At 45.6% G+C, this 22,875-nt stretch overlaps 1 protein-coding gene across 4 annotated transcripts in view; it reads left to right on the top strand.

Annotated features, from left to right (window-relative positions):
- Nucleotides 1-20,970, top strand: part of tmem132e (transmembrane protein 132E) — a 187,259-nt gene extending 166,289 nt beyond the window's left edge. For all 4 annotated transcript variants that reach the window (XM_035527035.2, XM_081718916.1, XM_027004227.3 and 1 more), the window contains 5 exons: nucleotides 1,673-1,816; nucleotides 7,171-7,376; nucleotides 10,063-10,339; nucleotides 13,962-14,156; nucleotides 16,925-20,970. In XM_035527035.2, the coding sequence (XP_035382928.2) occupies nucleotides 1,673-1,816; nucleotides 7,171-7,376; nucleotides 10,063-10,339; nucleotides 13,962-14,156; nucleotides 16,925-18,001 (1,899 nt within the window). In that variant the 3' untranslated portion in view covers nucleotides 18,002-20,970. The remainder of the gene's footprint in view (nucleotides 1-1,672; nucleotides 1,817-7,170; nucleotides 7,377-10,062; nucleotides 10,340-13,961; nucleotides 14,157-16,924) is intronic.
- Nucleotides 20,971-22,875: the final 1,905 nt, after the last annotated feature.

Raw genomic sequence — 22,875 nt, 5'->3', positions numbered from 1 at the left:
GTTGGATGGAATCACCCCTGTCTGGGGGTCCTTCAGGATCAGGACTGTCTGTTTGCAGCTGATTCAGCCAGTAGGTGTGGCCCATGTCTCAGGTTCAGTCACTATTGGGCATTGTTTTCATGTGATGCCTCCTTCTGCCATATTCTTTTCCAGTGTTGTTCAATCTCCAGCTTTGGTGGGTCTCTTCTCATGCTGTTACCTTGCCACCGAGAGTACACTTTGGATGGCTAGTGGGAAAATGATCTGTTTATCCTCCTGGCTTCTACTTCTCTTGTGTACCTCTTCAGGTGGGCAGCCAGAACAGTTCATCTTTGCTTGGCAGTCTCCAAGGCCTTAGGTATGAACAGCTTGTTGTATTTCTCAGGTACCTTCATCACGCCTTTGTGCATTTCTGAAAGCTGGCTGACGTCTCTCGGTGTTGCCCTTATCTTGGCCTCCAACCTCCTCCTCCACAGAGGATACTGTTCCTTGATAATGTTCATCTTGTAGCCAAGCATCTCAAGTTTAACTGTTGCTGTGGCTGGATACCAGCTAGTTGGTTATCATTTGTAGTGCTGCATTTACATCATCCAGTAGCCTTTCAGGTACTAATTCACAGTTTAGACATTATCTTCAATCTCAGCTTAATGCATGGGTTCATTGGGTCTTGGTTCCCAATTTTGGGGTGTGGGAATGATGATGATGATGATGATGATGATATCTCCCCTCCAGCCTGCTGTCCTGGCTCCCATTTGTCATATAATTTGTGTTGTACCTTGTCATTCTCTCTGGTCCCAGCACAGAATATATTACAGTTAGTGATGTTAGCACCCCTTCAGCCATAAATATAATGAATGTATGTGAGCAGGCAGAGACTGCATGCTCTGTAATTGGCCCGAGTGTCTGCTTTGCAGTGCCTAATTGAAAGGGGAGACCTGTTTGTGTACGTGGCACAGTGGAACACTGCATCAATTTGCTGGTGCAGTGTGAATGCAAACTGTAAACCAAACATGCTCACATTTGATGATGCTGGAAAAGTATGCCTTTCCTCATTCTAAAATCGCTCTGGGCCAAAATAGTAGATACCAGTCAACAGCCTGTTGAAGAACTGCTGGCTTTCAGTCATATTAGCTTTGTGGGTAAGCTGTCTAAGCCTTTGTGCCAGAAAATAGCCATTTAATACTAATTAAACATGTTTAGGTCTTCCACACCAAAAGTTCCTCCTTAATGAATGGATTGGAAAGAATGGAAACTCTCATTAGGTCACTGTCCTGTATAAAACCAGTGTAATAGAACAGATTGTGCTCGTTTGGTTGCTTGAATGAGGAAAATTGATCTTTTTTCATAAGCTTTTTTCATAAGCTTTTAAAATTTATTAGTCTTATGAGTCTAGTTTTATAAGGTCAAGGCTTTCTTCTTCAAAGATGACCACACCCTTGACTTTATAAGCAAGAGGTTTCAAAACAGCATTGCACTGGATCTGAACTCCTGCTTACCTTTTGGGACTGTTTCCTCTCTCTCTCTCTCTCTCTCTCTCTCTTTCTCTCTATTTCTCTCTCCCTCTCCACCTCCCTCCCTCTCTCCCTCCCTTCTCTCCCTGTCCACCTCTCTCTCTCTCTCTCTCTCTCTCTCTCTCTCTCTCTCTCTCTCTCTCTCTCTCTCTCTCTCTCTCTCCCTCCCACCCCACATCCAGGATACTGAGATCATCAATACTGCGGTCCTGACAGGCCGGACGGTCGCCATCCCAGTCAAAGTCGTCTCCATAGAGCTGAATGGCGCGGTCACTGACATCTCCTCCTTTGTGGAGTGCAAGTCATCCAACGAGGACATCATCAAGGTACGTCATCCTGGCTGAGGCCCCGTCGGCGCCTACGGTGCCTCCCTCCCTCTGCCGCCCAGCCAAAGCCGTGTCCTGGTCCTTTTGAGCCAGTGAAAGAAATGCAATACTTAAGAGGCCATTAAAATGATCATGAAATGACCACTTAAAGCAATCTTTCCTACGCACTGCCATGGCTCTATGCACTCTTTTGAGCCTTCCCCCACAGTGATCAATGACTTCTCTGACCAAAACAGTTCTATCAATATCAGTGCTGCATGTTCCCCGGCCAGCACTCGGAGCCATTTAACCTAAATAATGCAGCTTTGGAATCTCTTTTTATTCACAAACCGAAATGACAAAGACATTTGGGTGGCATTTCGATCAGCCCAAGGATCTGTTCCAAGCAGAACTGTCCCACAGCCCTGTTCTGTCTCCCTTCGCACTCGCTTGCTGCTCACCACTGACTGTCCCTTCTCTCTACAGCGTCTGGTTTTTCCCCTCACAAAACTCTCGATCATCTCCGGATCCCCGTGACACAGACATTATGCTGTTTGTCAGCTGTCCTTTGTCACAGCACTTTCATGGGATTTCCAATAATCCTCGCCACCCATTTCATTGCTGGAGAGTCCACAAGCTGTTATCTGCACTAACCTGAACGGGCATTTAAGCTTTAGGTGGCTGTGTGTGCACCTTGGAATGAGATCCATATGTCATAGGGAGACGGTGATTGATCCCTGTATTTCAAGAGCATTCTAGGTCAGAGGTCTCTTGAACTCTAACCTACTGTACTGACTAGGATGTATCTATGAGTAAATGACCAAGCAATTTTGTAAGTCGCTCTGGATAAGCACGTCAGCTAAATGCCGTAAATGTAAATGTAAAGACGGAGAAATGTTGAGTCCAGTCTGAAAAGCAGCAATTGGATGTCACATGCAGCACTCGATCTCGGGTCATCAAGTGAGTTTGCCCCACCCAACCCGACCAGCTCGTTGAACTCTGGAGGCTAATTCGAGTTGAGTCCGTCACACATGTGACGCATGAGTGCTGCCAGCTCAATAAAAAGCTCCATCTGCGGGGTGGAATAGAAAAAGGAAACAATCAATGAGCACGAGAAAAGCTCCAGGCATTTTTGGTGACAGAATTTACTGAACTGGGTGGTGCATTGCCATTCATATTTGTGTCAAATTACTTGGAGTATGTGTTATGGAAAGTACAGCTTACTGTGTAAGGTTAAAGGGATTTGGTGCTGGTGGTTTGTGTCTTTTGGGTCGTGGTTACTGGACAGAGCATTGGGAGTGTGTGTGTGTGTGTGTGTGTGTGTGTGTGTGTGTGTGTGTGTGTGTGTGTGTGTGTAAGACCCTAAGAGCCTATGGGGCTTTGTGTCAGAGAGCAGGACGCTGTAAACAGTGCTTGGCCAGATGCTTCCTCCTCCTGAGACTGAGTTAGTCACGCCAGCCATCTGAGCACAAGTGCAACCCAAAGCCAGACACATCCTGTGGCTTGGTGGTAACACACTACATGCCAGATGCGCTACTCACTGACCACACATGCTACATGTTAATCACATGCACCACATACATACAAACACTACATGCCAACATCACTGACTACACAATCTCATTTAAACACCCTAAATGCTTTAGACAACACCACACACACTGTGCACATTGCAGACATGTCAAAATCACCCTGCACTTTTCTTAATTGCTTGCTCCATCATTAAGTCTTGGTGTGCCATTAACCCACAGTAAAACCTCAGCCCATGTAATTATCCAACCCCCCCACCAAACGTGCCTTCACCTTAAATCCTGTCTGCATTCGGTTACATTCACCTGTCTGCATTCGGTTACATGCGCGTTTTAAGAGCCAATGCAATGCTGTTTAAACCTCAGGATCATAAAGGCAGAAGCAACCCTGAGAATCGCTCCCCTCTTCCATCAGCTCACTGAGGGACGACTGCAGGCATGGAGAGAGAGATACAAACTGATTTAAGCGGCTTTGGGACTCAGCTCCTGCTTTGCTAGCCCCTTCTATACAACTGCCTGCGCGACGCTAATGACTGCCCTCGGTGGTCTGAAGGCTTGGCTGTGGCGCAAGAGGTCATGAGGTTGATCCCAGCTCATGGCTGATGTCACTGTACCCTTCAGCCTGATTCAAAAAAGAGCTGGTTCTGAGGAGCATCCCCTGGTTGGTTTGTGTTAGCTGTTTTGAAGAACAAAAAACATCTAAATGATCAAGAGAGGAAAATGTTACCGTACTGCAGTTATAATACAGATTCAGAGATGCTGTATGCTAAAGGTTATACTGTGTGGTGGTTGTAGCTCTTAAAGTTGAAAAGGAGATAAATAATGTTGATTCTTAAAGGCCTTGTGAGAGCTGTGTTTCAAATCAGCAAAATAAACAGCAGTTATTAAAGTCAAACAATAATATCATGGCTTGAAATATCCCGTACCCTGTAATAAAGATGCTCCTTTTTCAGTTGAAATGCTATATGGTTTTTCTTGTTGATTTCTTTTTCCTCTTTTATTTAGACATTTTTAATATGATCAATGACTCGGCCTTAGAAAACATTCAAAAAATGGAAGTGCAAGAAGTAAAACAGCTGTTCAATCTGGGAAGAGACCAGAAAAACAACTTGACAACGAGCCATTCGCGACTGATCAATTTCACAGTATTGATAATGCAGAAAAGGAGCGGCCTGTCTGAGAGGCTGGAGGATTTTATTACAAAGATATCCAGCTGCAGTGAATTTCAAGGTCTGGGAAGACTACTCCTCCCAGGCTCCTTCGGGCCGAGATTAGCTTCTCTGATTACACTGTCACTTGGCCAAGACCTCCAGATAAATCATTGATGGTATCCCAAAGCAAAGGCCTGACTATATATTATGGTAAATAATATATTATTAAAGTTTGCCATGGTTGTAAGAAGGTTCTGGATTGAGTCTGGAAAAAAACAAAACCAAAAAAAGTTTGTTTCTGACCTTATCTCTCCAGGGGTTATGACTGATGAGTCGTGGTCTGGGTGCTTTCATCATGATGAGGTGGTGTGCTTCTTTTGGCATTTTTAGAGTATTGCAGAGGATTAATGACTTATGTGCATAAGAGCTTGTCTGTGAGTGTCCAGGAGATGGGTGCAGTCGTGAAAGGTTGATAGAAATCTTTTTTTGTGGTTAAAAAACAAATAACAAAAACAGAAAATAGTGTAGTGTGTGTGTGTGTGTGTGTGTGTGTGTGTGTGTGTGTGTGTGTGTGTGTGTGTGTGAGAGAGAGAGATGTCGTTTCCAGTGGCAAGGCATTTCACTACTAATGGACACGTTAATGCGTTAGTGACATATCTGTTTGCATTGCCAGTTGTTGCTATGGCAGCAGTGAAATTAGGAAAGTTAAAGAAAAAGACCTCATCTACACTCATGGAACTTTAGAACCCCACGGAATGAATGTCATGATTAATCATCTACTTTTTCATACATAAACTGGCACCTCCTGCTACCAATCCAGAAACACTTTGCTTACACAGCTGATGAAGGACCTCTGTCCAAAACCTTCTGTTTCTATGCAAAGTCTGTGTACTTTACTACAATTTGGAATATCTCTAAATTTCTTACTACTGTACACTGCAGTTACTCACCTGGAATCTTCATAGACACACACACACACACACACTATATATATATATATATAATATATACACATACACATACATACATACATATATAAAGGCTGCAGCCATTGTTCAGAGGGTGCAGGTATGGGTTGAAGAGATTGAGTCCTCACGGCAACACACATTGCTACTGTTTGAAAAGCTCTTCTGCACTTTACATATGCACTCGAAAAGGTTCACTTCTCCCAAAATTATATCATGAACACAGCATACACTAAATGGGATTCAGTATAATAAGTGAATACCAGCAACACAAAATTACTACGTGACAACATGGGGAAGAATCCTTGCCTCGACACCATTCACCTTTTTCATCCTTCCTGATAGGAAAATATCTGCTAGTGAAAACTACTCTGTGCCCTGGCCAGCTGCAACCCACAGAATGTTTGTATGCTTTCTGAATGATTTTTGAGTGATGGTATCATATTTTGATAAAACATTATATCTTTGAAAAAAGAAATGTAAATAAATAAATACATTGTGTGTGTGTGTGTGTGTGTGTGTGTGTGTGTGTGTGTGTGTGTGTGTGTGTATATATATATATATATATATATATATATATATATATATATATATATATATATATATATACACACACACACACACACACACACACACATACGCACACATATTGAAGTCCCATTGCTGCAGATGTATAACATCAAGCACCTAGCCATGCAGTCTGCCTTTAGAAACATTTTTGAAAGAATGAGTCATTCTAAAGAGCTCACTGAATTCAAGTGTGGTACTGTAGTGGTGTACCACTGTCGCAAGAAGTCAGTTCGTGAATTTTCTTCCCTCCTAGATGTTCCACGATCAACTGTTAGTGGTTTTATTGAAAAGTGGAAACACTTAGGAACCACAGCAACTCAGCCATGAAGTGACAGACCGCGTATAGTTACAAAGCGGGGTCGCTGACTGCTGAGGCCCACAGTGCATAAGAGTCTCCAGTGCTCTGCTGACTCAGTAACCGCAGACTTCGAACCCTCCTTTGGCATTAACATCAGCACTAAAACTGTGTGCCGGGAGCTTCATGGTGTGGGTTCCCATGGCAGAGCAGCTGCGTGCAAGCCTTGCATCACCGAGCACAACGCCGAGCGTCGGATGGAGCGGTGCAAAGCATGCCGCCACTGGACTCTGGAGCAGTGGAAATGTGTTCTGTGGACTGATGAATCACGCTTCTATATCTGACAGTTTAATGGACAAGTCTGGGTTTGGTGAATTCCAGGAGAACGTTACCTGCCTGGCTGAAATGTACCAGCTGTATAGTTTAGTGGAGGAGGGATAATGCTTTGGGGTTGTTTTCAGGGGTTGGCCTTGGCTCCTTAGGTCCAGTGAAGGGAAATCTTAATGCTTCAGCATACCAAGGATTCCAACTTTGTGGGAACAGTTAGGGGAAGGCCCAAAGAGCCTATTGATTCATGCCTATGGATTTAGAATGGAATGTCCTAAAAGCTCCTGTAGGTGTAAAGTGTAGGTGTGCCAATACGTTTGTCTATATAGTGTGTGTATATACACATACACTATGCTTTTAATAGAAAGTACTGAATAAATTGAGGAAATATTGTAGTTTTAGTAGAAGATGTCCATTCTTACACCACATATGTTTTTTCATATATTGCATATGGTACATATCATTTCCTCACATGGTCAGAACCTTGTGTGTACAGATTCTGCACTGTAGAAACTCTTTCTTCCCACCTTTTTCCCAGGTGTCCAAGGACTGTGACTACGTTTTCGTGAACGGCAAGGAGACGCGGGGTTCCATGAACGCACGTGTTATCTTCAGCTACGGGCACCTAAGCGCTCCGCTGGAGCTCACCGTGTGGGTGCCCCGGCTGCCTCTGCGCCTCGACCTCTCTGACAGCCGACTTGCATTCGTCAAGGGCTGGAGGGTCCCCATACTACCCGACCACAGGTGAGCCATGCCCTGTTCCTGTCCTGTGCCCTGGCCCCTGCCTCAGTTCTGCCCCCCACCACAGTCGAGCACCCTGCTCCAGTCCCTGGCTGGGACCTCCCCACACACTGGGTGGTGCATTAAAACTTCACACATCCTGAATAGCTCCCACTTTTGCTTTTTCCATGCATTACCGAATTAGTATGCCTATGTGCAAAAGAAAAGCGCTTTATATACACATTCTCTGGGCCCTATTGTTTCCTTTATGACTTTATGGGCATTGTCATTTGTACCTGCGTAAATACATTTCCCCTGGCGCTAACTTGCTGAATTGAGCTTATTTCATATAATTTTAGGGGAATTTAAGCAGGAGCCATACAGTTTATTTTGCACTGCTGATCTTTTACCAATTAGGTTATAGTATTTTTATAGCCATTGTTCCATTTTAAATGAAGTACTAGATTATGGATCAAACGCAGCAGGTAACACTGTTTCTCAGTTAAATCAGACTTCACTGCAGATTCAGTGTACCTTCAGTGTACCTTTCAGACCAGTGCTTAAATGTTCTGTGCCCTTGGCCCACTGGGAATGCTTCCCAGCTGTCAAAAGTACCCTCACCTCCTCCGCACTGCTGAAACGCCTCGCAGGCAGAAAGCATGGCGTTGGCTTTGAAGAGGAGAGAAAGAAAGAAAACAGTCAAACTGCACATGTTTTCAGTTCTGTATGCAGAGAGAGAATGGCTTCTGTCTTAATTGAATTCATTCAGATGGGCCTTTGAGATGGAAATGTGATCTGATTCGGTGATACTAATCCAATTTCGAACTGATGGCAAATCCATTGTAAGCTTCAACCCAGATCCACGAAATCCTTGAAGAAAGTTCTGTTTGTGCTCGCTGTGTGTAATATGTATGCATTCCGTGCTGTAAAGTGCAGCCCAAACACAGATAAAGCTCCAAACGCTTGTGTATATTTGGGAAGTGAGATAATATTTCATTGTTATCAGGCCATCAGTAAAGTCTGCTGGAGCAGACGAATGTCTCCCCTCCCTCTTACACTGATAAAGAGCTGAGATGGCCGGCAGTGGGGTGGGGGGAGGGGGGATTGATTTTTGGGTCTGACCTTAAGTTCTACTTATTCAGCTGTTTCTCTGGGTTTTCTCTCTCTCTCTCTCTCTCTCTCTCTCTCTCTCTCTCTCTCTCTCTCTCACACTCTTTCTCACACACACACACACACACAAAGGCAGAGTACAAGAGAGAAGAGAGACAGCACACCCTTCTCTCAGAATATGTGTTGGAAAGATTTGCTAGTGGCAAAGCACCGGCCATCCTAAATATTTGGCATAAAAAAAAGGAAATTTTTTTCCTTTGTTTGTTTTTTGTTTTTTCAATATCTCAGAGTCATCTAGAACGTAACACGACTAGACAAAAGCCCCTCACTTACAGGAATGTCCTTGCGGGACAAGTTCTGTGTAACCCGAGTGAGTAATCGTCATTGTGGCTGTTAAGCTCTTATCAGAGCAGCTTGACCTCCAGAGGTGACCCCTCCCCCCTCGACCCCTCTGACAATTGCAACAGTGGTCACAGAAAGTCCCTGGTAAACAGAACGATGTTCAAACTGTCCTATTTGCATCCCAGAAATTGATACCATATTTGTGGCATTGACAGAATGACACTGAACAATTCCACCTGCTTACACAAGTTACGGTGCATGTGAAATGTCAGATCAGGGAAAGAATACGTAACCCTTAAGACTTCTGTTTGGAACTTTCCTTTCCACTCTGTTCTGTAGTCAGACTCTTAGCAGCACTTGAATGGCATAAATTAAGTCCAATCAATCGTGAGCTCTTTAGCTCGGTCCACTACCGGCTCCTCCCTTAAAGTCTTCCCACATATTCTCTTGCTGCCAGCCATCCGCATATTGTGATGCTGATCTGCTCTGCCTTCCTCCCAGCAGCTGGTAATCGGTGGGTGGTGCCTCATCAGCCATGGACAGGCAGAGGCCTCGTGCGGAGATCCTGTAATCAGAGCAGAGAAAGTCAAAGCAGAGATTAATTAGCCTGCATGGCTGTCTGTTTGGAGGAGGAGCTCTCAACCATCATGAGGGCTCCCTCCCTCCCTCCCTTCCTCCCTTCCTCTCTCTCTCTCTCTCTCTCTCTCTCTCTGTCTCACTCTCTCTATTTCTCTCTTTCTCCCTCTCTCTCTGTCTTGCTGTCTCTCTATCTCCCACTCTCTCTCTCCCTCTCTCTGTCTCGCTCTCTGTATTTCTCTCTCTTGCTCTTTCTAGCTCACTCTCTCTCTCTCTCTCTCTCTCTCTCTCTCTCTCTCTCTCTCTCTCTCTCTCTCTCTCTCTCTCTCTCTCGCTCTCTGTTTGTATGGAAAGAGAGGCTGAGTTACTTGCTCCTCCCCTGGGCTAACAGATCGGTCTGGTTTGTATGGATGCTGCGTGCAGGCTTCACTGACGCATGCCTAGCTGGAATCGGGTGTCCAGAGGACGCTCTTTCTGATGCTCGCAGCGTTCTGAAGCCTCTGACGTGCTCAAAAGAACATGGCATGTGCTGCAAGCGAACAAACCCCCCGCTACTGAGAAGTCATGATATTACAACATGTGCTGTTAAACGTAGTAAACAAGGCTTGCTCGATGTTCTTTGTGTGAAATTTTCTTTCCATTCCACGAAACATAACATGACAACGCTGACCTTTCCCTGCAGGTCGGCCCGGGACAGCGACGATGACGATGATGACGACAGGAAGGTGAGCCGTGGGTGCACGCTCCAGTACCAGCGAGCGCGGGTGAAAGTCCTGACGCAGTTCCACACGACGTCCACAGAGGGCGCCACCCAGGCCATCACCATGCTCGGCCCAGACTGGCAGGTGGACATTACCGACCTTGTCCAGGACTCGCTGAAGGTGTCAGACCCCCACGTGGCTGAACTGGTGGATCGCACCGTGCTGGTGGGTTTGGAGCAGGGCTCCACCACTCTGAAGGTAAAGCATAAAGACTGAAAGTCAGACTCCTACACAGCTCTCTGTCCCTGCTCCTGTTCGGTTTCAGCCCTCATCTAACACCCTTGGCCCGAACACTACCATGTTTCTTTAAGACCTCAGTTAGCTAGAACAGATGTGTTGGGCTACAGCTGGAACAGCTGGAACAGAATGCAGATCTCCATGAGCAAGGACTGGCTGCCACTGGACTAATGCGAGGCCTCTAGACATGACAGCTTGCCATTACACCAACCCTTCAAAGCCCCATAATATATAATAAAACACTCCTCCACAGCATGCAGCCCTTAATGTATGTATGCTTCTACAACTGCTTTCCAGTTGCAGTTTGAGTACCTTTTCCCTTATTCTATATGACACTTTGCTTCTGGATAGAAGATGACTTAGTGAATACACCTGACTCTTCAGAGCTGCTAAAATATCATTATGATGTCACAGTATTTATATCCTCACTTCTCACCTGCTATCAAGTTTGAAAGTTGCGAATTTTCTTCTATATTCGCTTCAGCCTTAATGGGTCAAATTCTTGCAGTATGCAGTCTGAATATGAAGTACCAGGCTATTAAAGTTAAGTGTTGAGATGGAGGAGACGCGGTCTGTCCATCGGCCTTCATCTCTGAAGGCAATTCAAGGTCAACAAAATTAGCTTATTGTAGAGCTTCACCTTCCCAAAGGCTCCACAATTCACAAGTCAAATGTGATTAGATGATCCAATCGGACGCACTCGATGGGAGGCCATAATGTTTTCTGTCCCTGTCGAGAAGCACATTGTGTGCAGTCCAACGTCATTTAGAAATTCACTGACTGGTAACAATAGAGATCTGCCATGTCTGCGCTGGACAGGACTTTTGGGTGTCACTCATAAAAGTCCATTGAAATGGGTTTTGTTGGCCTAATCAGTTAAGTAATAACTTATGATTTAAATAAATTCAACGTTTCCATTTGACAGTGAACAATAGTTTGCGAAATGACTGTAGGGCTTGGAGTTGATATTGGTTTTGAATTTCTCCTCCACCCACCCCCCTCCCCCGCCAGACTTTCTCTCTCACACGCACATACAAAAATGCATAAAACTTGACTAATTACAGAGGAAACTCGCCAAGGTCATTAATAATTAAAGGCCAGTGTGGAACTTTTTGAAATCCTTGTACAGCTCTCATCCCATCCGTGTACATTGCTAGCTGAAAATTACTTGTCACCATTATAAAAAAAAAAATAATAATAATGTATTAATTACAAATGCTGCCTTCTTTCGCTTGGCAAGGCATCAGAAAAGGGCGGCTTGTAATTTCCTTGTTATTTACGAGCCATCCGCCGTCGGCATCTTTGATCGCCGTATCGCTCCGCTCCATGTTGGCTCGAGAGCGGGCAGATATGGCACGGCTCAGCACCCCTTCGCGGAAAGGCGTTTTTTTACTCGATTTCGGTAGGTGAGTCGCATCCCATTGCCTAGCAACAGCTCCGTTTTAATAAGCTTAAGGAGCTGTGTGAACAGCCCGAGTGCCCTTACCCTGTAGTCCAGATTGTGCGCATTCCCTGCGGATCGAAAACGGCCTGTGTGGTTTACCGACAGCAGTAATCACGTTTGAAAGAGGGTGGCATCCTTATCTTTAAGTCTGCGGAATCTTTGTTGAAATGAAGACATCAAACACAGGCAAGGTGTAGCAGCAAGAGAGATAAAACTGATCGTAAGCAAAACAAGCGAGTTCTGGCAGCAGCTCAAGTTTTTTTCCTTCGCGCTCCTCCTCGCCATCTCACATGCTCGCGTTCACAGTCAGACTCCTGCTGCTTTGAAGCCCTGCCACGGCCCCGTTCGGAGGCTATTGAGAGGACACGTAGGGCGGATGAAGTGTGACCGTTGCTGACCGTTCCAGACACGTCCGTGGGGGAGCCGGGGATGTGCTGACCCGCGTGAGGGGCCCGTTCGGAGCCCGCGGCTCTCTCCGTGGAGCAAGGGACCGCCACGCGCAGATAAGAAGCGAAAGGCAGCCTGAGCGGTCGTGCTGTTTACAGCTGTCCACGGAGCTCGCGCGTCAACCTCGGTGCCAAGAGCTCGATTTAAGCGGAGGGCCTTTTTTTTTTGTGGAGAGAGAAGAAACTGTTGCATGGGGCCAAATGGATGATACAGAGGTTGGAGGTTTTTGAGTGTTATTAAAAGTCATTATAGGCTTTCAGGGCTAAATAGGCAAGAGCTGAATTCACTTTGAATTCAACCCCACCCCCCACCCCCACCCCCAAGGGAGGGCCCTTGTCGCTAGTTAAATCTGGCTACCTCTAAATCCAGTGTGATCGAGCCAATTATATGTGCCATTATTGTTGGTAATGTTATGGTTCTAGTTTTTGAATAGCTTTGAAAAATAATGACATGTGTTGTGGCATCATAATTAGTCATTTTATTTTGAAAGCTCCAGTCAGGTGAATGTGGGAATGCTGTTGCTTATCTGTGCCCTGCAAATGGCTTCGGGAGTTCGTAGGGGTTCACTCCACACCCGCTTTCAGCTGCTCGCTTCTGACTTCCAGACGTGGCAATTATTTTTTCCTCCACAACTTGACTTTGCTTTCCCTGCTTCTTGTGGGTGGCGGTGGCGAGGATAAGGTGTTTTGTTATTTTCAACTGCTTATTTAGCAGGCATGAAAGCTGTTGTTGAATGAGGTTGAAAGTTGTTTCTTCCCTCCTTCCTGGTCCCTCGAGCTGGGGGAGTCGGGCCTGCGTTTTTTCAGGCCATTCTCTCCGGGCCCTCCCCCACCGGTCACCACCGCCAGGTTACATCTGGTTGTGAGAAGGAAGAATCGCTCTATGCCCTGCAACATGGTCTCTCCAACGTGCTCGATCAAAGCACCTTTCATTAGAAGGAGAAAACGTCGCTCTTAGCGGGCTGCCTCACATGCCCGTCAGAGCATTTACCCCTGAGCGCCGCGTGCCTGTCCGCGAGCGGGCAGCAGGTGGGCGGCGGTTCCGGTGGGCGGATCGATGTTTTCACACATCAGAGCCATAAACGGAGGAGGGGGTGAGGGGGAATATGAGGCAGCTGACGCCGGCGCCACACGTCCCCACACGTCCCCACACGTCCCCACATTGTGACGCTTACCTGCACCAAGCCTGTTGTGCCCTTCTGTTTGCTGTGAACAGACAGAAACGGGTCATAATGTATCTAAAGTGGCAGGCTGGTGGGACTGCAGGTGTGCCTTTAAGAAAGACACCCCCCACCCACCCATTCTCTGCTCCCTGGTCAACATCTCGAGACTGTGTATCGTCCACCCACTAAATGTTGCTATTTCTGCTATCGCTCCAGCGCTCTTTCCACCACCATCTGTCTTTCTCCTCCCTCTTTGTAGTCATCTGTGTCTCTCTCTCTTTCATTGCTCGCTTTCTCTCTTTCTGCTGTGTGAGAGTTTTGTTTGCCATGTGGGGTCAGACCACGAGCTCAGCAGTAAAGCTTTTCGACAAAGAAACCCGATTGATGCCAGAATGCCGTCCAACGTGAAACCTAATCTCTGTCTAGAACGCCGCTCCACACTCTCCTTTATCTAATAACTTTGTTCTGCAGCTGTTACACCAAAAATGTATCATACGCTGTGTTTTTATGTCCCCGGTCCCCCCCACCAGGTGGAATCTCCGCTAGCAGTGGAGGCCGTGTTGGGTGAGGCACCTTTCTCAGTGGTGGATGAGAAAGTGTCCATAGTGGATTTACGCGTCCACGCCGTCTCTGGACTGGCGCTGAGTATTCAGCCCAGCCCTGGCAACAGCCACACCATGGTTGCTAAGGCAACAGGGCTACAGACACTCTCCGCCCTCAAACAGGTACTGACGTCTTCGTCGTTGCATGCGTCCTTCAAAAAGACTTCTGTCCTCTGATCACCTGAACTTTTGTTTGCTAATGTAAGTAAAGAACAACTAGTGCACAGAGCTCTGATCTAATATCCTTAATTCCTTTTCTGAAAAGGTTTTGCAGGAAAACGTTTCTTTGATGGTGTCTCAGTTCTGACTTTTTGACATGTTTTCAGAAGAACAGACGATGTTAGCAGGTACACAATCAAACACAATGGGAGGAGAGATGAGTAGATTGACTGATCCAGCTATTTCAATGACATGGGATTTCCATGGCTATATTTGTATCAGTGCAGCATTATCATCACCAGTTAAGCCTCAAAGTGGTTCAGAACATGACTTGTCTTGCAGATAATTAAAGCTGTCTTTTTGTCAAACTTGCACGCAGGACACTATCCTCTGTCTGCTTTTGAAGACAGCAATTCCCCTTCAGGCAAATCGCTACCTTCAGTTTCACTGGAGGGGGTGCAAAACATTCCCCCCCCCCCCCCCAAAAAAAAAAGAAATAAAAAAGAAATGAGACTCAAAGCTACTGGAAAGGCTTTGACCTTTGACTTTGACCCAAGGCTTTGGCCTTTGGTTTAGGATATGAAGCTTGTTGAGCCAGCCTGTTCTGGGAGGTGTCAGGAGGTGGAGAGGAAGAGAACAGCTGCTGCACCACGCCCTGCCCTCCACCACAAACAGCTCCGACTCCGTGGCCTTTCGGCAAAATTTCCCGCAGCTGTCGTTCATCAAAGACACGTCACAGAACTGGAACTGCACTAGATGTTAATGGCGTGTGTAGAGCCGAAGCCATGAATACTGCAGCGTAAGCCATGTATAAACACTACCGCATGCCCCTAATAATAATAATAAGAGACATTTGTTTCAGATCCTTTGCTTCCTCTGATGTGTGTAATGTGAATTAGATGAACTCGAGCACTTGCTGATGGCATGAGTCCTCAAGCGGTTCTGGAGATCCACCGGCCAGTTAGCCGGTGCTCTCTTAGGCAACCCGGCCCCACAGGGGCAATAAAAGACTGTTTGACATTCAGGCATATTCAAATCTGCCCCGGCATTGGGGCACCTGACGACGGCGTCGTGCTTAATGAGCAGCCGAGACCCGCGGCCACTTCTGTTTTGCCACATTCCGCCTTTACTAGTGAAGCTCTGGGCGTGTGCTTCATAATCCTGTCAAACCTATAACTGAGACTCGTATTTCAGAGGGAGAGGTTCCATTGGGAGAGAGCTTGGGACCTATTTTTTTGTTTTTCCTCCCTTCTTTTGTGTCTATAACTAAAAATGACCAAATCGCTAAACAATAGCCACCCACTCAGTAACGCACGAGCACCTACCAAGACGCGCACGCCGACACACACACACAACCACACCAAAAAAAAAAAAAAAAAAACCTCACCATTTGCCCACTTTGGATTCAGTTAGCCTAATGTGTCACGCTAAATGCTTGTACTTCAGACGGCCCGGATGACCTCCATTCTGGCCACTCCACTCCGGAGGACGACCTTTAGCTGACACAGACATGCTTATGGCAAGGAGAGATCACCCTATGTGTAATCCGTCTCACACGGGGAAGGAGGGCAGGTGCTCCGTGCTGCAGAGTTGGAGTCAGCTAGCACGTCTGCTCAGCCCTGCACCATAGCCTCGGTGTCTGGAATGGCTGAACACCATGTCCTAATGTAGCGGAGAGATGGTGACCTACCCTGTCAAGCTCCAGAAGTTCGTCAGGATAGCACATCACCTTCAAAGTTTTATTCAGACTGTGCACATCAAAGGCTGTCGCCTTCTTGACAAGGAAGGGTGACGATATCCAGGCTGGAATGTCACAGTGCCTCTGAAACCAGCACTGCTGCCAAAGGCATTCAAAGGTTCGGCAGTGAGCCCTAGCCGTGTGGAACCAGACAAAATACTGTTTCTCCGTCTGTTTGTGATGGGGGGGAGAAACCAGAAAGAAACACCCTTTTGCCAGTGATAGCTAAACTCAATCTGTCAGGGTAGGTTTTCCTTTTGTCTGACTCCTAACAGGTGTGAGACACGGCACTGTAGTTTCAGCTCCGTGCCAAACCTAAGGAGAAGGCCAGTGTCAGCCCGGAGTGCCTTCAGGCCAGCACCACGACCCCGGGCCATGCCCTTCATCAGTGCCATGTCCTCTCAGCCTTGTCCCCTGGTGGCCAACCAGTGGAGCCTGCCAGGGGCTGGTCACGGGGTGGGGGGGGTCACCCGTGTGCAGTTTTGGCTTCAGTAGCATGCAGTTTTGACAGAGGCTTGTTGAAAAATAAGAGATATGCTTCGCCCATGCTGATGGAGCTCCTCGGTTCCTGCACATTGCTGATTACAGTGGTTTCTGTGAATGCTAAGGTTAGCGCTGCCTAATTGCACCTGAAGGACAGCTAAGGAGTTTAAAGGCAGTATTATGCACCAGATGCGATACGGAGGAAACTAATATGCTTGGTCTTCTTGTGAAGATTATTTTCTCTCTGTGAGCATGACTGAATGCCTGTTTTTATTACGCAGCTTTAAAAAGACTTTTCACACCATGATATTGTTTGTTTGTGTGTGTGTGTGTGTGTGTGTGTGTGTGTGTGTGTGTGTGTGTGTGTGTGTGTGTGTGTGTGTGTGTGTGTGTGTAATAAAAGTGAGCAATTTCTTTCAAGGACTGTCTGAAAATTACATGGTGCTTCAGCAAAGTGCTTATACCATGACTGATTCCTAGTTCTTTTTGTTTTTGTTTTGTTGTTTTGCAGGAAGCAAGCCTCTCCATCTGGATTTACTACAGCGACAACACAGCTGCCCCACTCAGCATATACGACCCTAAGGACTACAACCTCAATGCCTCCACAGTGGACGACAAGGTGGCTTCCATTTCTCAGGAGCCTCAGCAAAGGTGGCCAGTAATCGTCGCAGAGGGGGAGGGATCCGGGGAGATTGTGCGCGTCGAGATGACTATATGTGAGGCGTGCCAGAAAACCAAACGGAAGAGCGTCATTGCCTCCTCCCCGGTTCATGTCAAGGTGCGCTTTGGGCCAGACGAGGACTCCGAGGAGGAAGTGGAGTCAGAAACAGAGACAGAAACTAAAATGCCAGTCAACACAAGGAGACCAATCATCGATCCCAGTATGGGCGGTGCAGGTTATGAACCCTCCAATGAGCAGCCTGCAAGTGTACCCATCGACTACACCAATTTCCCCACCATCAGTAACCAAGAGCGACCAACCGAGGAGGAAGAGGAGGAGGATGACGAGTTTGTACACTCGCCTCGTAGCATGACTGACTTGGAGATCGGCATGTATGCCCTCCTGGGTGTGTTTTGCCTGGCCATTCTGGTCTTCCTGATCAACTGCATCGTGTTTGTCCTCAAGTACCGCCACAAGCGCATCCCGCCTGAGGGCCAGGCCAACATGGACCACTCGCACCACTGGGTCTTTTTGGGTAACGGGCAGCCACTGCGAGCTCAGAACGACCTCTCCCCGCAGACGGTGGAGAGCCCCAGCAACCCATTGGAGGGTGCACAGACATGCTGCCATGCAGATCACCACAGCAGCGGCAGCTCACAGACCAGCGTGCAGAGTCAGGTCCATGGCCGAGGTGACGGAAGCTCCGGCGGCTCCACCAAGGAGAGTGGCGAGGAGGCCAGCTCACCTACCTCCAAACGCAAGCGTGTCAAGTTCACCACCTTCACCACACTGCCCACGGAGGACCTGCCCTACAACTCCATCCCCATAGCTGACGAGGAGGACATCCAGTGGGTATGTCAGGACATGGGCTTCCAGGACCCCGAAGAACTGCATGACTACATGCGGAGGATAAAGGAAATAGCGTAATGGTGGCTCGGAGCTTTCTAAAAACCGTTCCTTTCTAATATTCTCACTTTTTTCCTCACTCTAGTGGAGTTATCTTTTCACTCGATTGAAGAAGTGACCGAGACCTACTGTCCTGGTTCTTTGGGATTGTCTTTGCACAGTGCAGTTTCCCTTCTAAACGTTCACATTTTGGAACAGTTACAAAACTCCAAATCAAACAAAACAAACAAAAAGAACAAAAAAAAAGTACATTTGATGGAAAGCCAAAAACAAGTCTAGAGAGTCTTATACTCACTAGCACAGATGGCTTTAGTGTGCGTCATCCTTTCTCAGGCAAAGAGGGCATACAATCTCTAAGGGAAATGCAAAGTTTTAAGTTCCGGCGAGTCGAACTGGATTCCTCACTCCATCACTCCCTTTAGGAGTGGGGGGGAACACCCTGGGGACCACCCTGCCATGGATGGAATACTCCTCAGAGGAATGCCAAGAGTCTTGGCACTGTGTCTGTTTTTTTGTTGCTGTTGTTGTTGTTGTTGTTGTTGTTGTTTTGGTTTTATTCTCCTCCTATTTTGAACATCCAAGTATTCTTCAACAAAGAGGCCTTTGCAGTGCAGATTTTAATTTTTCTCAGAGTGTTTGAGAGGGGTTGTCCTGACTCCATCACTGGTAACACAACATTCTACTGTAAATGTCAAAGACAGTCATTAGGACATGGATACTTTTTGTCAGTATTGAAAAACACTGAATGGTTGTCTCTCTTTCCCCTATTTAGTATTATCTTGGTGTAATGCTTTTTTTATGGTTTGGTTGGTTGCTTGTTTGTTTTTTAAATAACTTTCACATGTCTGTAGCATTTTCATACTAAGCCTAGTTTTAGATGACATCTCGGGGTCACTCGTTTCCCTGGTCAAGTCAGATGCCTTATTAAATGACTTAATAATCACAACCTCTCTTTGTTTTGACACCATGTTTATTCACCTTATTAACTGTGAAAGCAGGTAGTAACTACCCAAACCGTTTGAAGTAACTGAAATTGGCATTAACAGCGGGGAGGGCAGCAGCTTGTACAGTGTGACATGAAATATTTTCTTCAGCAGTTTTTTCATGCATGAAAACAGAATCTGAGGCACAATCAGCCATTCTGTTCCTGCCAAATTTGTAAATGTTTGTAACGTGATAATGATCTAACCCTACCTTAAAAAAGTAGAGGACACGTTATGTTACCATGCATTACAGCATGCGGTGCCCTAAGCCCACCTGTATACGCATACCATCAGAACTTTAGCGCACTACCACTGTTTCAGTTACCCCTGACAGAGGATGACTTTGTGTGATAAGCTCTCGTCAGGTCTTTGGATCTCACAGCTCACTTTTTTTCAATGTCTTAACCTTTCACTTCCCAGGTGAACATTTTAAAAAAAGGATCTCTAATTAAAACAAAAAACGCTACTTGAACACGTGCTGAAGGTGGAGATTCGTGTGTAGCAAATAAATACGATCTATAATACTGAATTGTATGCTAAATTATGTACATACTCTTTATTTATACATGTACATTTTGTACAAGTTTTTTGTTTGTTTGTTTGTTTGTTTGTTTGTTTTTTAAAGTTCAGCTCTGGTTGTGAAGACTAGAAGAATCTCATATTCTTGTCTGGCTTTTTACACTAGTAAATGCCAGTGAGGTTTGCTGGTGAACAGACCACATTAAACCATGTTTTATATTAGATTTATTATTTGTTAATAATTTAGTTGGTTTTTACAACTTTATTGATATAATAATTATACAATTAGCTAGATTTCGGTAGTGCACATTAAGATCAATGTAAGCACTTAAACTGTCATTTACTAGTGTAGAAATATTGGGAACAGGTTTTGGATTTGAGAGTATTTAGTGGATTGGAGAATAACTGTTCTAGAGATATTGGTGACCATGTCAAGGATGGTTTCCTGGATAGTTGTTTATTTTAGTTTTTTTTTTATCATCATAAAACAGTTAATAATTCATTTATTTCTCCATTTTGTAAAATGTGTCTTGCTCATTTAGTACAATTACTTGCTTTAATCAGTAATCAGGAGGAAAGATTTATTTCTGCCCTTTGTCTTTATTTATTGCCAGTATCGCCTGGTTTAACAGAGGCCCAGTGCATTCCAGTCCATCATCACAGAGGACCTAATGTTGACCCATGCCTTTCCCTATGCATCCCATTATGCCTTATGATTTACAGCAATCTTAATATTTAAAGGTTATATTCAATAAAACCCTACTTATGGCAATGTGTTGAAATTGCAATGAAATTGTGTAAACAGGTTGACCTATATAGATTTATTTCCAGATAACAGTATCCCTCAGTTACAAGGTTTTGAAAGTTATATTGAATCTGAGCCTGAGGGTTAGTAAAAGATTTTGGTTGGCAACCCAAAGCTTCACATCACACGTTCAGTGACGGTGTCTCAGGATGAATGTATACCTTCCAGCTGTACTTCGACCCTCAGAGTGAGTATCATGTCCAGTGTATCACGAAGGTCAGCCAGTGGGGTGCTAATGCTTGGTATAACTACTAGCAAGTCTCTAGTAGCAGCTCAAGCATTCCGTTTTGCTCTTTGTTTTCAGTGGTTTCCATGTTAATGTACTAAGAGAGCACCTGCGTGTCACACTACCACCACTGAGCGTTTCTGATAGCTTCACACCTTCCTCCATGTATATATGTATATGCAAACCATTTTTTGTACCGTGAAATCGTAACGATATGTGTTCGGAAATGAGCTGCTACTAGGTCTTTGCCATGGCCACACGCTGTGATGTGGAGTAGTACTTTGCTTTACTCTATGGGAACCTGCTAAAGCACGGGAATATGGCAACGCGATGCTGCCTCACACTTAATGTACAGAGCACTGTTACAAGTTCCTGTATTCTCCTGGAAAAAAATCAAACCCCTTGTATTCCCCACTTATATGTAAGTACTTAAGAAAATACAATGCATAAACTCTCATGTTTGGTCTCTTTAATGCTCACACGGAACAGTGACAAAATCAGCAGTACAATACAAGTGCAGAGTTCCAGTGTAATTTCAGCCATCGATCGTCACTTGGTGTTTCGACATTTTTGTTAAAACTTAAGTACTTCTAGAGAAAACTAGTCCCTGTTGGTTCAAAGTTACAAGTGCACGAAAGCACTTAAACGATTGCATGGAAGCACCGAGCAGTTTTCCTGTTAACGGCATCGGAACGTAATGTCAGCCAAATATTTTTCCCCTTTTCCCTATTATAAAGTGTCATTGGTTTGAAGATCAGAATGCCGCTACAAGGGACGCACTCAGTTTCTGTTCGCGTAAAGCTCCGAAACGTGGGTGGGAGAACGGCAGCCTACGGAAAAATTGCATTGTCAGAGGACGCTCAGATGAGGCGGGGAGGCGTGCTACGGAAGCGACAGGGTATGTATGAGGACAAGACGGCATGGGAAACTTCTGAGTTGCGACATCGGCGCTACCGTGATGGATGCAGTGAAGGGGGGGGAACCTTTTAGCCTAATGCGTAGATGTGTAGGGTGAACGCACATATTTCATACTGGAGGGCGACAACGTGGCTCCTTGGGAGAAAGGTATTTTATTGCTGTACTAGCTGCCAAATCGCAAACCAAATTTTAAAGCACAGAAAGATTTGACCTAAAGTGAAGGCTTTCTGCGTGACAGTAACGTGCATTAATGATTACTTGGCGCCCACTAGTCCAATATGTTTCCATCTACTTATAAAAGATTAACACAGGATGATTCATTCTTCAGCTTTTAATTCAGTACTGGTGCTTATTGTTTGTGTCAGACAGCCTCAACATGTGTCTTATTACATCAGATTTCTGGTGCGCGCCTACGGTTTCTTGGGAAAACGCCGCAGATTCCCAGAGCATCTAAAAGAGGGAGGGGTTAGATTAGGCCACACCCCTTACAGACCCGAGTTAACCCACTATGGTTATTTTATCATTGATCATCATTTCTCACATTCAGATCAAATACTGTAACTCTGTGAAGGGAAACCATCAAACACCTTCCCTCCAGTGTTTGAGCAAATTCTGCGTAATGGCTGCTGCTATGATATTCCATTGCCTGACTGAAGCTTTATCTCTCTGTGTGTTGCCTAACCAATAAAAGTGGCAGCACCAAATAACAGTTAAAATTGCTATCTGTGTTGCACTGAATATGACTCTAAGGGAGTTCATTCCGTGCGGCAGCGTTTGATGTGGATCATGTGCACCTTAATCGGGTTGGTAAGAGGGACTATCTCCTCCAAGATTATAGCTATTCCGTGCTCCCTGTGTCTCCTCCCTTGTGGGGGAAAGTGGGGTGCAGAAGTTAAACCGTCTGTGGCAAGCGGCACATGGATGCACCCGCTTAGTTTCTCCCCAGTGAGGTGGGGCTTTAACCATGTGTCATTAAGGTGGGAAGACTATAGCTTATAAATCAGAGAGCAGCTCCTTTACCTGAGGGAAAACAGGATGAGTCACCCCTCTACCAGAGCATCCCCCATTACAAAAAACCTTCACGTGCATAAGCAAATCTAATGAACACACCACACCACGACTGAGCAAAGCCGAGCTGGTCGTACAGGCTCCTATAAATTAGGGTACAGTCTACAGACAGACTCCTACTTGCCACAGTCTGTTGCACAGTGCAGCTTTGACTTTTAAATAATGCAAAGCCCTTCATTTCAGATAATGGCATACAATTACCTATATAGTGGGTAGTGCAAAGAACTCAGGCACTTATGCTGATTAGTCTGTAGATGTGGTGATCAGATGATACAAAAACCAAGCAGCTTTTTTCTTATTTTACTCACCTGCAGTCTGTCCGTTTTAATGAACGCTGTTACGTGGCCAAATGAGTTCAGAGGCGAACCCGGTGCTC

Source organism: Electrophorus electricus, chromosome 8 (genome assembly GCF_041902795.1).
Source record: "Electrophorus electricus isolate QZ-2024a chromosome 8, ASM4190279v1, whole genome shotgun sequence".
In the NCBI taxonomy this organism is placed as follows: Eukaryota; Metazoa; Chordata; class Actinopteri; order Gymnotiformes; family Gymnotidae; genus Electrophorus; species Electrophorus electricus.
This window is presented reverse-complemented; position numbering and strand designations above follow the sequence as displayed.